The sequence below is a fragment of the Crinia signifera genome, chromosome 9, assembly GCF_055691185.1.
Source record: "Crinia signifera chromosome 9, ASM5569118v1, whole genome shotgun sequence".
Taxonomy (NCBI): domain Eukaryota; kingdom Metazoa; phylum Chordata; class Amphibia; order Anura; family Myobatrachidae; genus Crinia; species Crinia signifera.
Genome location: NC_139225.1, coordinates 51,405,886 through 51,421,200, shown reverse-complemented (window position 1 = coordinate 51,421,200; position 15,315 = coordinate 51,405,886). Strand labels below are relative to the sequence as shown.

General features: G+C 47.9%; 1 protein-coding gene across 3 annotated transcripts in view; it reads left to right on the top strand.

Annotated features, from left to right (window-relative positions):
* The window catches only part of GABRA3 (gamma-aminobutyric acid type A receptor subunit alpha3), a 381,172-nt gene that overhangs the window by 248,177 nt on the left and 117,680 nt on the right, over window positions 1–15,315 (top strand). For all 3 annotated transcript variants that reach the window (XM_083159070.1, XM_083159071.1, XM_083159069.1), the window contains one exon: window positions 5,847–5,929. In XM_083159070.1, coding sequence (XP_083015196.1) covers window positions 5,847–5,929 — 83 coding nt within the window. The remainder of the gene's footprint in view (window positions 1–5,846; window positions 5,930–15,315) is intronic.

Sequence of the window (15,315 nt, the reverse complement as noted above, 5' to 3'; positions counted from 1 at the left end):
CAACCAAAATCTTATCCATATCTGCCTTTCTCATGTGTGCCCAAGAACTTCCACTCCATCTACAATAAACTGATACTACCCATCCCATGACCTTTTTCTCTCTTACTCTATTGACCTTCTTTTTATTACTGAAACCTTGCTTTTTCCACTTTCACTGCTTCCTCTGCTGCTCTACTCTATGGTGGCTCTCCTTCACACACTCCATGAGATTCTCATTTCCCTTATCTATACCTTTTATATCATCCCCTCTGAGCCCTTCTTTCCGTATTCTCCTCTGAAGTCCACTTAATCAATCTCTTCAAACCCATTCATTATTCTGTCTCAGTCAACCACTGTCCCCCTGGCCCCACTTCCCTTTTTCTTTAAAATGTTGCTGCCTGTCTTATCCCTTTACCTCTTCTTTGGATTCTCCACCAACTTCCTAGGTGACTTTAACATCCCCTCTGAACTAGTATCCTCCAAATTGCTTGTTCTTTTTCAATGAACATCTTTCTACTCCCAATGTATTGGCCACTACCTTGACAAGGTTAAATTAAAAGGTGATGGGAAACTACCAGTGGTGCTTTGAATCAATGCTGAGCTGCCTATGTCTTAATTTGGTTTAACCATAGAACAAATTTAATATGGAAAAACACATCTGTGGATAAGATAAAAAGTTACCATAAGGGTAGCTCAAAGACATGGAGGCCAGTTTAAAGAATAAATCTTTTTTGAGTTTAGGTCAGTGTTTTTGCATACAGTATGTTGTTATAAACAAGGGTGAAATCTAATAAGGTGCGATTTTTTTAGACAGCTAAAACATCGCACCATATTGCACATGTTGGCTGAAAATTGCACTTTTTTAGACTTGTGACTTCTGACAATTTTTTTAGTAACGGAAATGTGCAATTTTTAGTAAAGGTGTGATTTTTTTTTTGTTACTGGAATGGGTTTTCTAGTAATGGGAGATTGTGGTCATGCCACAGCCGGGGAACACTTTTTATACAAGGTCCCCTGGGCGAAACATGAACACGTGGCTGGTTAGCCCTGGACGGGGTACCTGGGGGAGTAGGAACGCCCTAATAAAGCCCGAAAATACGGCTATTCGTATTGATGTGCTATCAATACGAATACGAATTGCCGTATTTTCGGAATAGTAAATGTCAAAAATAAGTGTATTTCTGGATACAAATACACCTATTTTTTACAAATTTCCTTTAGTAAGTTTCCCCCACTGTATCATATCCGCAATGCAAATAATTATAAACTGAAACCATCAACTTTCATTGCTATGACAAAGTATTCAGACAAAATAAACAGTTCCCAGGACCACCACCACCATCGCCCCTGCCTTAATCCGACAATTCACTTGCAGATTTCCACAAGACAGGTTTTCTTTCTGTCCAGGCTTATTACTGGCAGTCATCTGCAACTTTGCAGATGAGCAGTCAGGTCTAAATCAGGCCTTTAGTTCAACAGTTCTCAAACTATGGGTCCTGATCCTAAAGTGGGTCCCGACCTTCTCAGTATGGGGTCGTGACTCCATGTTGCTGACCATCAGGCTGATAACTTTTCTAATTTTGGTCAGTGATTCAAGGAGTCTGAAAAATCAGTGAATTATCATTTTAGTCTTCTCACATCACTTTGTGCCTCCACAACTTGCTGGGGTCCTGTAATTATTTTTATTGTCTGATGGGGTCCTAGAGCAAAATAGTTGTATTACTTTAATCTATTAAAGTATTTATCAAACTATTAAGTCAAGCTATGCTCAACCTTCATAATTGAGTTTCTCATTGCATAAACTGCTTATATAGAGTCTTTACAGTTGATGAATGGCACGTCTCCCTGGCAGGGTCTGGCACTGACAGTGATAGTTTACTTTAATGCAGACTATTTCGACAGGCTGTTGGCAGATGAATTTATCCTGGACATAAACAGCTGTAAGAAGCTTTCACTTGCTTCATATGTGGGCAATGCTCTGGAGATACACAAAGGGCCTTATTTTAGTTCACTCTTTCTGACAAAATCCTTCTTAGATGGACAAAACCATGTGCACTGCAGGGGGACAGATGTAAAATGTGCAGAGAGAATTAGATTTGGGTGATTTATTTTGTTTCTGTGCAGGGTAAATACTGGCTGCTTTATTTTTACACTGCAATATAGATCTCACTTTGAAGTAAAACCCCACCCAAATCTAATTCTCTCTGCACAAGTTACATCTGCCTCACCTGCAGTGCACATGGTTTTGTCCATCTAAGAAGAAATTTGTCAGAAAGAGTGAACCAAAATAAGGCCCAAAGTGAGACAGTGTCCTCGGCTTCTCAGATAAGAGGATCACATACACGGCTTCCATGCTGCGTTGCACTTGGTGACTGGCAGTTTCCTCAGAAAGAATCCATGTGGAGCCAATGGTCACATAAATTATACTATCTTCTGTATATTGTTTTTAAGAAGTCCTCCCTGCGCATCCACGGGCTGATGTTGCAGCTCTCAAGGTGGTATGAGCCAGGGGAAGGCTCCGCTCTCTACTACAAAGAAACATTATACAAGAACACATTCTGCCAAGCATCGCAGTGATACTAATTGTAATACTAATTGTGGAAAGAACTGCCCTTTGCAAAGCTGCCGGCGTCGGGTAAGAGGGTTCCCGCTGGGTAACTCTCACTTCCTAAGCTCAGGAGCCGATGAGGGGGGTTGGCGTGAAATGCGATTTTACTGCAATTTATTTTGATACATACTGGGCAGAATGTAATGAAGTCTAAGTTATGCAGACATGTCTTGTAAGTGATTGTCCCTTTAACATATGTCCGAGTTCGGCCAGCATCCTGTATGGTAGCTGAACTCAATCTTCATTACATCCATAGATGTGTGCACAGGGTGCAGAAGCGCTCTCCTGCTCAATTCTCACTCTAGCAGCGCAGTGGTTCCAAAGCTCCTACTGACACTGCGATGCTGCTGAGCCGATTCCTGCCCCTACATCACCCCACGATAGGATGGTTATACACCTTTCACACCAGAAAATACAGGGAATTACAAGGGAATACAGTCCAGGGATCAAGCAGGGACATTCCTGGGTTGGCCCCTTTCACACCGGCGTAGTCCCTGCATTTTCTGGTGTGAGGGGGGAGAGAAAGCATCCAGCCCACCACCACCACTTATGTGCAGCAGCGGGTCCAGGGAGCGGGGATCTGGGCAGCGGTGTCCAGGGAGCAGGGATCCAGGCAGCAGGGTCAGGGCAGTGGCATCCAGGCAGCGGGGTTCCGGGCATCATTGATTGATGGGCGCTTCTTTTAATGGAGTACAGTTCTAAAATGCAAAAATCTTTGGTAAAAGTTATTGCTATCAGCAGGGAGGTGTTCATTAGGGTGTGCCTGTGCACCGCTAACACTCAATGTGCGCACGCCTATGCTACCAATGATTTCAGTGGGCTGTCTGGCTGTGACTTGATATTTTGGTAATTATGTCTGTGGCACTACACAATGCTGGGTTTAATTGTCTGGGGTTTAATTATGATAAAAAAAATGGATTAATAATTAAGGTAATGCTAGAAGGAATGGGATCATTGGGTCGAAAAAATGTTGGTCGACAGTCATTAGGTCAACACCGTTGGGTCGACATACTGGAATGTCGACAGGAGTCTAGGTCGACAGGTGTCTAGGTCAACATGGGAACAGGTCGACAGGTGTCTAGGTGGACACATGTGTTAGGTCGACAGTCAAAAGGTTGACTTGGGGTTTTTCACTGTTTTGATACCAGGATGTCGACACAGTCGACATGGACACCATTTTAAGTGTACCGTGTCCCTGACTCCCCTCGCATGCTATTTTATTCTCCCACCACGACCTAGTGGATTGTACGGCATGAAATACCAACTGTCGGCACATGTAGGCTCAAAAAACAGTAAGAAACGCCATGTGAAACTTTTCACTGTCGACCTTGACCCATGTCGACCTTCCAGCATGTTGACCTAACGGTGTTGACCTAATGACTGTTGACCCATTGACCGCATCTCTGCTAGAATTACACCCTGCTAGGCTCTGGACACCCACAAGCAGGCTAGAATTTTTGGGATGGCAGTGCACTAATGATTACACCCCCCCCCCCCTCCCCCTAAATGTGCATAAAATGTTATGGTACTTGTTTCCTAGGACGGTGCCCACTAAGATAATTGCTTAGTGGGCTATTATGCTTAGGGAAATCGCATCGCATTTTAGTGGCGTGCAATGCGATGCAATTTTTTATTGTAATTTATTCACTTATCTGTGTGCCCCAGGGGATCGCATCGCACCTCCCACAAAATCGCATGCGATCTCTGTGCTCGCCACACTTCAGGCACTATATTGAATCAACTCCACACCGACGTGGATAGTGGGGGTATGAAAACATGTTCTGCAGGCCCTCGCAGGGCTCGCTGCACTCGCAACGCTTCGGGGCGGCATGGATAGTGAGGGGGGGGGGGGGGTGCGGTAAACATCATTGTATGTCATACAATGATATTATTGTATAGCTAATGTAATGGCATCGCACACCCTATAAAATCGCAGGCGGATGTGCGATGCGATCCCCTGGGGCATACAGAGCAGTGAAGCAATTACATGAATGCGATGCGATTTCACTACGTTAGCGTACGTAGAAAATCTGGGCGCTTTGCTAGGAAACAGGTCAACAGGGTCATTAGGTTGACACAAGCATTAGGTTGAAATGGGGAAGGTCGACAGTCAAAAGGTCGACATATCGACATGGACATAGGAACGTGGCTCACTGCACTCGCCATGCTTTGGGCACAGTGCCTCGCTGTGCTCGGCACACTCTTTCATTCTCCCACCATGCCCCAGTAGGACATGAAATACTGCCGGTTGGCTCATGTCGGCTAAAAAAAAAAAGTGAAAAACTCCATTTATACCTTCCCCATATTGACCTAATGACCCTGTCAACCTAGCCCATGTCGGCCTTCAGTCATGTCGACCTTCCTGCATGTTGACCTAGTTATGTCAACCTAATGCTTGTCAACCTAATGCTTGTCGACCTAGTGACTGTGGGCCTTATTCAGATTTTATCGGTACTGCGCGCATTCGCACGCAGTACCGATGTTATGCGTCTGCACATGCGCAGGTGTGTTTCTGCGCATGTGCAGGCGCATGGTGCGTGCACCCACGGCAACCTTTCGGGTCGGCGGGTGCACGCACCCATGGCAGCGAGGGGGGGCGGAGATGGGCGGGGAGCGCCGGGCTGCCCCATTACCATATGGGAACGCCCAGCGTTCCATGGGCGTTTCCATGAGAACGCTGGGCGTTCTCATGGTAATGAGGCAGTGACGCGGGTGTGTGGGCCGGGTAGCTGACATCACCGGATGTCAGCTGCCCGCCCATATCACGCCAGCGTGCGCGCTAAACTAAGTAACTCAAAAGTCACTTATATAAGCGTGCACGCTAAACATCATTCGATGGTCACCGACCATCGAATGATGTGGGCGGACAGACCAGCAAAGCGAATGGATGTTTATGCAAAACATCCATTCACTGCTGTGCGGGCGAAGCCGCACTTTGCTGGGGGGGAGGGGGCGTGCGTTCGCCGGGCGGGGTTTGGTGGACTCGCAAGGCTGCGAATTCGCAGCCTTGCGAATCAACCTGAATAACCCCCCGTATCCCTTCTTTTTTTCTTTTGGACAATCTAGATTTCAGATTGTGCCACTTATACATTTGTTTTGTATATGTCTATAGTGATCATACTGTATCTTTAGTATATCATATTCTTAATTGTACAATGCTGTAGAAACATAATAACATAACTAAGCAATATTAATAATAATGTACTCTTGATGGGGTAGTAGTGCAATAAATTAAAACATACTTTTTTTTATATTTCAGGCTTACAATTCACGCTGAATGCACAATGCACCTTGAGGATTTTCCTATGGATGTTCATGCCTGTCCACTGAAATTTGGAAGCTGTATGTATTTTTCAGTTTTGACTCATTAAGATTGTGTGCATTTTAAATTGAGTGGCTTAAAGGTTTGAGCCTAATTATATGATAATAAATCATACTTTTATATTCTGTAAGCTTTAGTAGATTTGCTATGTGATGTCACATCTTTGATTCATCCATTATTATTACAGTATGTAGAGCAGGCATGTCCAACGTTGGCCCTCCAGATGTTGTGAAACTATACATCCCAGCATGCTTTGACACAGTTTTGCTATTAGAGAATGCTAAAACTATTGCAAAGCATGCTGGGATGTGTAGTTTCAAAACATCTGGAGGGCCAGCGTTGGACATGCCTGATGTAGAGTATTCTTGTTAGGTCATGCTTCCACGACCTTCATGCAAAGTCATGCTTCCCGCACCATTGGACAATTGTGTGTCACAAAATGGAGGAGCCTGTCAGCGTTCCCTAGCCGTACATTACATTACCTGCAGCGCTCTGTGAAATGCTGGCCGTTATCAGCTATCCCTGCTGGCATCCCGCTGTTGCTTTTGCAGCATTCTGTCCCAGTGGCCCAGCATCCTGCTGCGCATCCCACAGATCCACCACTCTGGCCTTGGCATCATTCTCCTCCATGGCACTCAGCTTCAAGCAAGCATGCACCCCTGCATTACTGGTGTCCCCAGCTTTAAGCAATCCTGCTACTTGTATTGCTGGTGTCCCCAGCTTTGAGCAAGCCTGCACCCCTGCATTGCTGCTGTCCCCCGCTTCAAGCAACTCTCTTTTTTCATTGCTGGTGTCCCCAGCTTCAAGCAAGCCCCTGCTCCTGTACTGCTGGTGTCCCCAGCTTCAAGCAACACTGCTGGTATCCCCAGCTTTGAGCAAGCCTGCACTCCTGCATCACTGTATCCCCAGCTCCATGCAAGTCTTCACTCCTGCATTCCTGCATTGCTGGTTTCCCCAGCTCTACGCAAGTCTTCTGAAGACCTCCTAACATGACCCTCTCCATGAGGGACACATTGCTCTGCTCCTGGACTTCCCTCTTAATGTATGATTGCCATCACCTGTGGTGAAACACCTTTCTTATGCTGGCCACACATCAGACCTACTTTTCTCCAACCATCCAACTAGTTGGTTGGTTGGACCGAAAATCTGGTACTGTATGGGGGCAAATGCCAATAAGCAATTTGCTCACATACTCAGGAGAATGGACAAAAACCTTCAGTGAAATTGTTTAAATCAAATACGTCCAACTACAGTACATTGTCTGAGTGACAGTTGTTGTCCATTTTCCGATTTGGGAAACAAATTACTTAATTAGAAATTACATTTGTTCCTATCCAGTACCAGGTTTTTATTCCATCCAACCAACTAGTTGGATGGTTGGAGGAAAGTTGGTCTGATGTGTGGCCAGCATAAGCAATTAACCTGTTCAACACAGATCAAGGTAATCATGCATTAAGAGGAAAGTCCAGGAGCAGAGCATTGTGTCCCTCCTGGAGAGGGTCATGTTGGGAGCTATGTCTTCACTCCTGCATTGCTGGTTTCCCCAGCTCTACACAAGCCTGCACTCCTGCATTGTTGGTGTCCCCAGCTCCACACAAGCCTGCATCTCTACATTTCTTCATCACTGGTGTGCCCAGTTCCTGCTAGGCTTGCCACTAGACACTGGGGAACAGTTATGGGGACCAGGGAATTGGAGGTCAGGCGTGAGCCCGTAGCCGGGACCGCCGGTTAGGATGGCCACAGCGAACCCTATGCTGACTTTGTTGAGTACCCCGGGCAGATGACAAACCCCTGCAGGTACTAGGCTTCACCTGTGGCCGCCGCGTTCGAAGGAGCGAGTTAGGCCCGCTCCAACCCCGATGCAGCTAGGTCTATGAGGAGATAAGGGGTAAGCAATCGTCAGGGGTGACTCAAAAGGATGTACTAACTACAGGGCCTAACTGTAACAAAACCCGTCTGCCAGCACCGGACCAAATACGGGAAAGCGACCCAGTCGCAGGCACAAGCGACAAGAGACGGGGAATCTCCACGTAGAAAAACAATAATAACAAGGCTGGTAGCAAATCCCCAAAACATGGACTGGGACAGGAGAGGTAGAGGCCCTGCCTATCCGAGAAAAACTAAAGGCAGGCAAGGGAATCTGGGTATCAGAAAAACAATGGAAATAAGAGTATGGGCCAAGCCCACGGAGGAGCAAGGTCCAAAACCCCCACAAGATGACCAAACAAATGGCTAGACAGCCTACGGCAAAAAGAGCTAGGCAGCTCCATAATAAAGGAACCAGGCTCCACAGGAGCACTTACGTGACCCCAAGAAGATCACCAGGGTGGCTGGGCTGGGACACTGGAGCTGGATGGTGACACTCCAGTTCCCACCAGTGAAGACAGGCAGGAGCTCAAACTATGAGACCAGGAACAAGCCCAGGAGGTTGGAGATAGAGACAGCGACAGGGACCGGGGAGCAGCTAGTAAAGCTATAACCGGCGTCTGTGCCCAGCAGACGCCGGCTCTTTATTTAAAAGTTTTATCCGCCTAGCTGACGTCAGCTGGCGAAGCGGGGAGCTGCCGGGCGGAAGTTCGGGGTCGTTGCCTAGAAACGCCCCGACGCCCGAGACCAGAGCGAGTCGTGAGACGCTGCCGGGGACCTCCCCCAGCACTCACGTGCCCCGTTATGTCCGCCGGCTGTCCGTGTGCAGGAGATTCCGGACAGCGGCGTTTAACAGTTCCAAGCAAGCCTGCATCCCTGGGGCCCCTAGTTCTGTGCAAGCCTGCTTCCTAGTATTGCTGGAAACCATAGCTCCAAAGATCTTTTAACTTCATGTTATTCATCCATTGGCTTTATTCCCATTCAGCCATTGACTTTGTTCATTGAGTCATTTATTCCTTCATTCAACCATAGATACTTACCTGCAGGGCTATTTTTGTACAGGCTGTACAGGCCCTTATTCTAGTTCACTCTTTCTGACAAAATATTTCTTAGATGGACAAAACCATGTGCACTGCAGGTGAGGCAGGTGTAAAACCCCACCCAAATCTAATTATCTCTGCACAAGTAACACCTGCCTCACCTGCAGTGCACATGGTTTTGTCCATCTAAGAAATATTTTGTCTGAAAGAGTGAACTAGAATAAGGGCCTCAGTTCCTGCTGGAGCCTGCACAAAAATAGCCCTGCTTACCTGTAACCATATGCATGAATAAATCTTACATTAAACCTGCCAGCGATTGTCCTTGTGCATCCAGCCAACTGGTTCCCTGCTCTTGTCTGGGTTCACAAACAAACTCAGCCCTGACATTGTGCTTGATTTTAAGTTCCAATAATCAAGGCTGGATTATGGGCCCAATGGGTCTGAAGCTGAACATGTTTAGGGGCCTATTATGAAAAGTTGAAGAGGTGGGGCCAATGGCATGTAGGCATGTAGAACCCATACACTATAAGCAACAGTGTATCCCTAAGTATATATAAACTGCATAAATGTGTAAAAAAAGGAATGCAGTTGTAATGCTTATGATTAATGGCCAACCATGTGACCAGCTGTTGTCACGGCCTGCCACAGGGGGACGCTGGTGCAGCAGGGCATACCTGTGAGGGCGCTCTGGAGGGGTCCCACTGGTGGAGGTGCAGGGTGCTGGCGCTGGTCCTGTGTGGCTGGGCGATCTTCCAGCATGCTGACAAGGTCTGGGCTGTTTAGAACCAGGAATAGCTCTCTGAGCACTGGACTCCTGCGGCGCCATCTTGGTTATGGGCAAACAGCCCATTTTGCCCTTACTTCGGTCCAGGAAGTCCCACTCAGATGGGAACCGCCCTAAGGGGTATTTAGGAGGAAGGCCTGGTACAGGAAGTTGCCAGTGCAACGTCTCCACAGTCTAGTACTGTGGCCACTAGTTCTCTGTGCTCCGTTACTATTTCAAACAGCTATTGGATTCCAGCACAACTACCGGTTCAGCTACCAGCTTCTGCTGAAGTCCTGTCTGCCAGTATAATCCAGCCTGCCTATTCCGCACTCCAGGTGGTCCTCCAAGCCTCTGCATTCCGGTATTACCCTCCGCCAAAGTGCCTACCCTCGTGTCGGCGACGCTGACATACTTGCAAGTGAACTTTCTGCTGCTGTCACAGTTTACCATCAATAAACCCATTCATGCAACAGCCGCTCATTCGTCCAGCACGTTTATTATACAGAGGCCCAGGCACTCCTGAAGTTCCCGTGTCCGTACCGGGTCCACAAATTTCCCCAGGCGTGACAGTTTGCACTGGCCAGATGGATTCGGGAACCGGCCAGGGAACAAGTCCGGAGATATTGCATGGCATCGCCTCCCGATTGGAAGGATTAGAGGGGTCCCAGCAGCGGTTGGCCCAATGCCTGCAGGAAATCTCAGCCCGCCAAGACACCATCCAGGCCTCCTTAGTGAACATGGCTGCAGTCCGCCGGTCCGAACCTCCGAGCCCTCCAACTGCTTCTGCCCCAGCTGTGGTGTCTCCATCTTCACTCCGTCTTTCCACTCCCAATAAGTATGATGGTACTCCTAAGCTGTGCCGTGGATTCATCAATCAGTGCGACATCCATTTCACCCTCCAGCCCTTCAACTTCCCGACTCAGAAAGCAAAAGTTGCATATATTGTATCCTTGCTCACTGGACCCGCACTGGAATGGGTCTCTCCCCTATGGGAACGGGAAGATCCTCTCCTAGATGACTATTCCGAGTTCCTTGATACGTTTAAGAGGATCTTTGATGAGCCGGGTCGTTCTACCTCTGCCTCGATGGAGATCATGCGCCTTCATCAAGGGAATAGGCCTCTCGGCCAATATATTGTACAGTTTCAGACTTACGCTTCAGAGCTACGCTGGAATGAGGAAGCACTGATCTCAGCGTTTTGGAACGGCCTCTCAGAACGCCTGAAAGATGATTTAACAACCCGAGATGTACCAGCCAAACTGGATGAATTGATCTCCCTGTGCAATAAGGTAGACTTACGCATTCGCGAAAGACAATCAGAGAAAAACAGAGGGGATCGATATCGCTTTCGGCCATTCTCCTCCAATCCAGTAGCCGTCCCAGCTTCGGCTCCCCCCGACGAACCCATGCAAATCAATCGAGCTCAGCTTACACCAGAAGAACGTCAGAGACGCCGCCGCGAGAATCTATGTCTCTACTGTGGTACCGCAGGGCATATGGTGGCAAATTGTTCTCAGCGACCGGGAAACTCCCGCTCCTAGCCAGGCCTGGAGACACCAGGTTAGGAGTATTATCTCAGTCTCCAAGTATAGTAGAACCAGTTATGTCCATAACATTAGACTCGCCTCTGGGTCCTAAGACTGTGCTTTCTCTTTTAGATTCTGGAGCCGCAGAAAACTTTATTACTGCCGAGTTGGTTCATCAACTAAAGATTCCCGTCAGAGACCTCTCCCGAAGTATTTCCTTATCTGCCGTGGATGGAAGTCGAATTTCTTGTGGGTCGGTGACTCAGCAGACTTTTTCCCTTCCTGTTTATGTTGGAGCCCTCCATAGGGAACAGATTCAGTTTTTAGTTATTCCGAAAGCCTCGCATCAAATAGTTTTAGGTTATCCCTGGTTAAGTCTGCATAACCCCCATATTGATTGGCAACGGATGGAAATACTGTCGTGGGGAGAGTGTTGTTCTTCCACATGTTTACCCAAGATTCAACCCCTTAATAAAGTTTCCATCACTTCCTCCTTGCAAATTCCGTCTCCATATGTCTCTTATTCCGATGTTTTCAGCAAGCGAGCAGCAGAGGTTTTACCCCCACACAGGAATTGGGACTGTCCCATCGACCTCCTACCAGGGAAAGATCCCCCGAGGGGTCGCACCTATCCACTCTCGCTCCCGGAGACCAAAGCAATGTCCGAATACATCCAAGAGAATCTAGCGAGGGGCTTCATTCGGCCGTCAACCTCACCAGCAGGGGCAGGATTCTTCTTTGTGCAGAAAAAAGATGGAGGCTTAAGACACTGCATAGATTACAGGGGCCTGAACGCAATCACTGTGAAGAATCGCTACCCACTTCCTCTTATTACAGAACTGTTCGATCGGGTTAAAGGAGCAACGCTCTTCACCAAATTAGATCTCCGTGGTGCATACAATTTGACCCGGATCCGGGCCGGAGATGAATGGAAGACCGCGTTCAATACCCGTGACGGACACTTTGAATATCTGGTCATGCCATTTGGACTCAGCAATGCTCCTGCTGTGTTCCAGAATTTCGTAAATGAAATTTTTAGAGACCTTCTATATAAATCAGTCGTAGTCTACTTAGACGATATCCTGATCTTCTCTTCGAATCTAAAAACCCACCGACGTCATGTACGAGAAGTCCTCCAGAGGTTACGAGAGAACCACTTGTACTGTAAGTTGAAGAAGTGTTTCTTTGAACAATCCTCTATGCCTTTTTTGGGATATATCATCTCGGGACATGGGCTAAAGATGGACCCGGAAAAGGTACAAGCCGTTCTAAACTGGTCTCGACCAACAACCCTGAAAGCCATCCAGCGATTCCTGGACTTCTCTAATTATTACCGGAAGTTTATTAGAGGATTTTCTACCCTGGTCGCACCTCTCACTGCCCTCACCCGAAAGGGTGCAAATCCAGCTCAGTGGACCCCCGAAGCAGAATCTGCTTTTTGCTCCTTAAAACAAGCATTCACCTCAGCTCCCATCCTGAGACAACCAAACACCAGTCAACCCTTCTTCCTGGAGGTGGACGCATCCTCGGAAGCAGTAGGCGCAGTCCTCTCTCAAAGGAGCGAGGACCTCAAAATGCATCCTTGCGGGTTCTTTTCAAAAAAGTTCTCTCCAGCCGAGAGAAATTATGCCATTGGAGAACAAGAACTTCTTGCTGAAAAATTAGCCCTGGAGGAGTGGCGTTACTTGTTGGAGGGGGCTACTCATCCAGTCACCATTTATACCGACCATCGCAATTTGATCTTCCTAAAGAACATCCAAGGACTCAATCCTCGCCTGGCTCGATGGGCCATGTTCTTCACCCGTTTTAATTTCACCTTAACCTTCCGACCAGGATCACAAAACCAGAAAGCCGATGCTTTGTCCCGTTCTTTGTCTTCCGACGAGCAGATACCGAAGGTTCATCCGGTCCTAGAGTCCAAAGTGTTTGCCGTAACTCAGCCGCAACCGCCGACAGGGAAAACCTATGTCGCTCCCCATCTCCGAAGGAAACTGATTACTTGGGCCCATGCCTCCCGATTCACGGGTCATGCCGGGGTCCACAAGACAGTAGACTTCCTAAAAAGATCCTATTGGTGGCCCACACTAAAAACCGATGTGACGACTTACATTTCCTCCTGTGTCAAGTGTGCGCAGCACAAGGTGTCCAGACAACCACCAGCTGGAGTTCTATTGCCCTTACCCATTCCTCATCGTCCATGGACACATCTATCGATGGACTTTATTACTGATCTGCCTGCCTCCCAAGGTTACACCACGATTTGGGTCGTCATTGACCGCTTCTCAAAAATGGTCCATTTTGTCCCATTAAAGAAATTACCCACTGCGTCTGAGTTGGCTCAACTCTTCATTTCCGAGATCTTTAAGCTACATGGGATTCCTTCCGAAATCGTGTCTGACCGAGGTGTTCAATTTGTTGCAAGATTTTGGAAAGCCCTCTGTTCAGCACTTCAAATAAAATTACAATACTCTACTGCCTATCACCCACAGTCAAACGGTTCTACGGAACGTGTAAACCAAGACCTGGAAACCTTCCTTCGCATCCATGTATCCTCCTCTCAGAATGATTGGGTGGAACATTTGCCATGGGCTGAATTCGCTCATAATAACACTTACCATTCGTCTACCGGGTTCTCACCATTCCTTATCGTCTACGGAAACCATCCTAAGGTTCCTGGGTTCCCTGAAATACCTGCATTGGATCTTCCTGCAGTGACAAAGTCATTGAAGCACTTTTCAAGAATATGGAACAAAGTGCTATCTAATTTAAAGAGATCTTCTAACCGTTACAAAAGATGGGCTGATAAGAAGCGCAGAGCAGTTCCGAGATTGTCCATAGGAGACCAAGTATGGCTATCTACCAAAAATCTGCGGCTACGGGTCCCCTCCATGAAGTTCGCTCCTCGCTTTATCGGGCCATTCCCTGTGGTAGAAGTCATCAATCCAGTAGCCTATAGGCTCAAGTTACCTCCTTATCTCAAAGTCCCGTCATCATTTCATATTTCCTTGTTAAAACCTTTAGTTCTGAATCGGTTCCGAAGAACTCTACCTCGCCCTCCAAGAATCCTTACAGAGAGAGGAGAAGAATTCGAAGTTAAGGAAATATTGGACTCCCGTTTTCGTTATAGACGTCTACAATACCTTTTGGACTGGAAGGGATATGGTCCTGAAGAAAGATCCTGGGAGTACGCCTCAGACATCCACGCTCCAGCATTAATTCGTAAATTTCACAAGGAACACCCAGAGAAACCCGGGAAGTGTCCTGAGGCCACCCTAAAAGGGGGGGGTACTGTCACGGCCTGCCACAGGGGGACGCTGGTGCAGCAGGGCATACCTGTGAGGGCGCTCTGGAGGGGTCCCACTGGTGGAGGTGCAGGGTGCTGGCGCTGGTCCTGTGTGGCTGGGCGATCTTCCAGCATGCTGACAAGGTCTGGGCTGTTTAGAGCCAGGAATAGCTCTCTGAGCACTGGACTCCTGCGGCGCCATCTTGGTTATGGGCAAACAGCCCATTTTGCCCTTACTTCGGTCCAGGAAGTCCCACTCAGATGGGAACCGCCCTAAGGGGTATTTAGGAGGAAGGCCTGGTACAGGAAGTTGCCAGTGCAACGTCTCCACAGTCTAGTACTGTGGCCACTAGTTCTCTGTGCTCCGTTACTATTTCAAACAGCTATTGGATTCCAGCACAACTACCGGTTCAGCTACCAGCTTCTGCTGAAGTCCTGTCTGCCAGTATAATCCAGCCTGCCTATTCCGCACTCCAGGTGGTCCTCCAAGCCTCTGCATTCCGGTATTACCCTCCGCCAAAGTGCCTACCCTCGTGTCGGCGACGCTGACATACTTGCAAGTGAACTTTCTGCTGCTGTCACAGTTTACCATCAATAAACCCATTCATGCAACAGCCGCTCATTCGTCCAGCACGTTTATTATACAGAGGCCCAGGCACTCCTGAAGTTCCCGTGTCCGTACCGGGTCCACAAATTTCCCCAGGCGTGACAGCTGTGTTTGTCTGTTGATCATGATGGGCCTATTTTTATGTGGAGGCCTGGAGCATCATCTCCATCCACCCCTTTTCTGAAAAGATGGATGCATGCAGGAATATTTTGTTTATGACTGGAAAGCTCCTGCAGCAATGGTGAGGACGGGAGCAGCTGTTGGGGGACCGAGCAGATGCAGCAGGGGGGCCTGGCACCAGGCAAAAGAAGCAGAAGG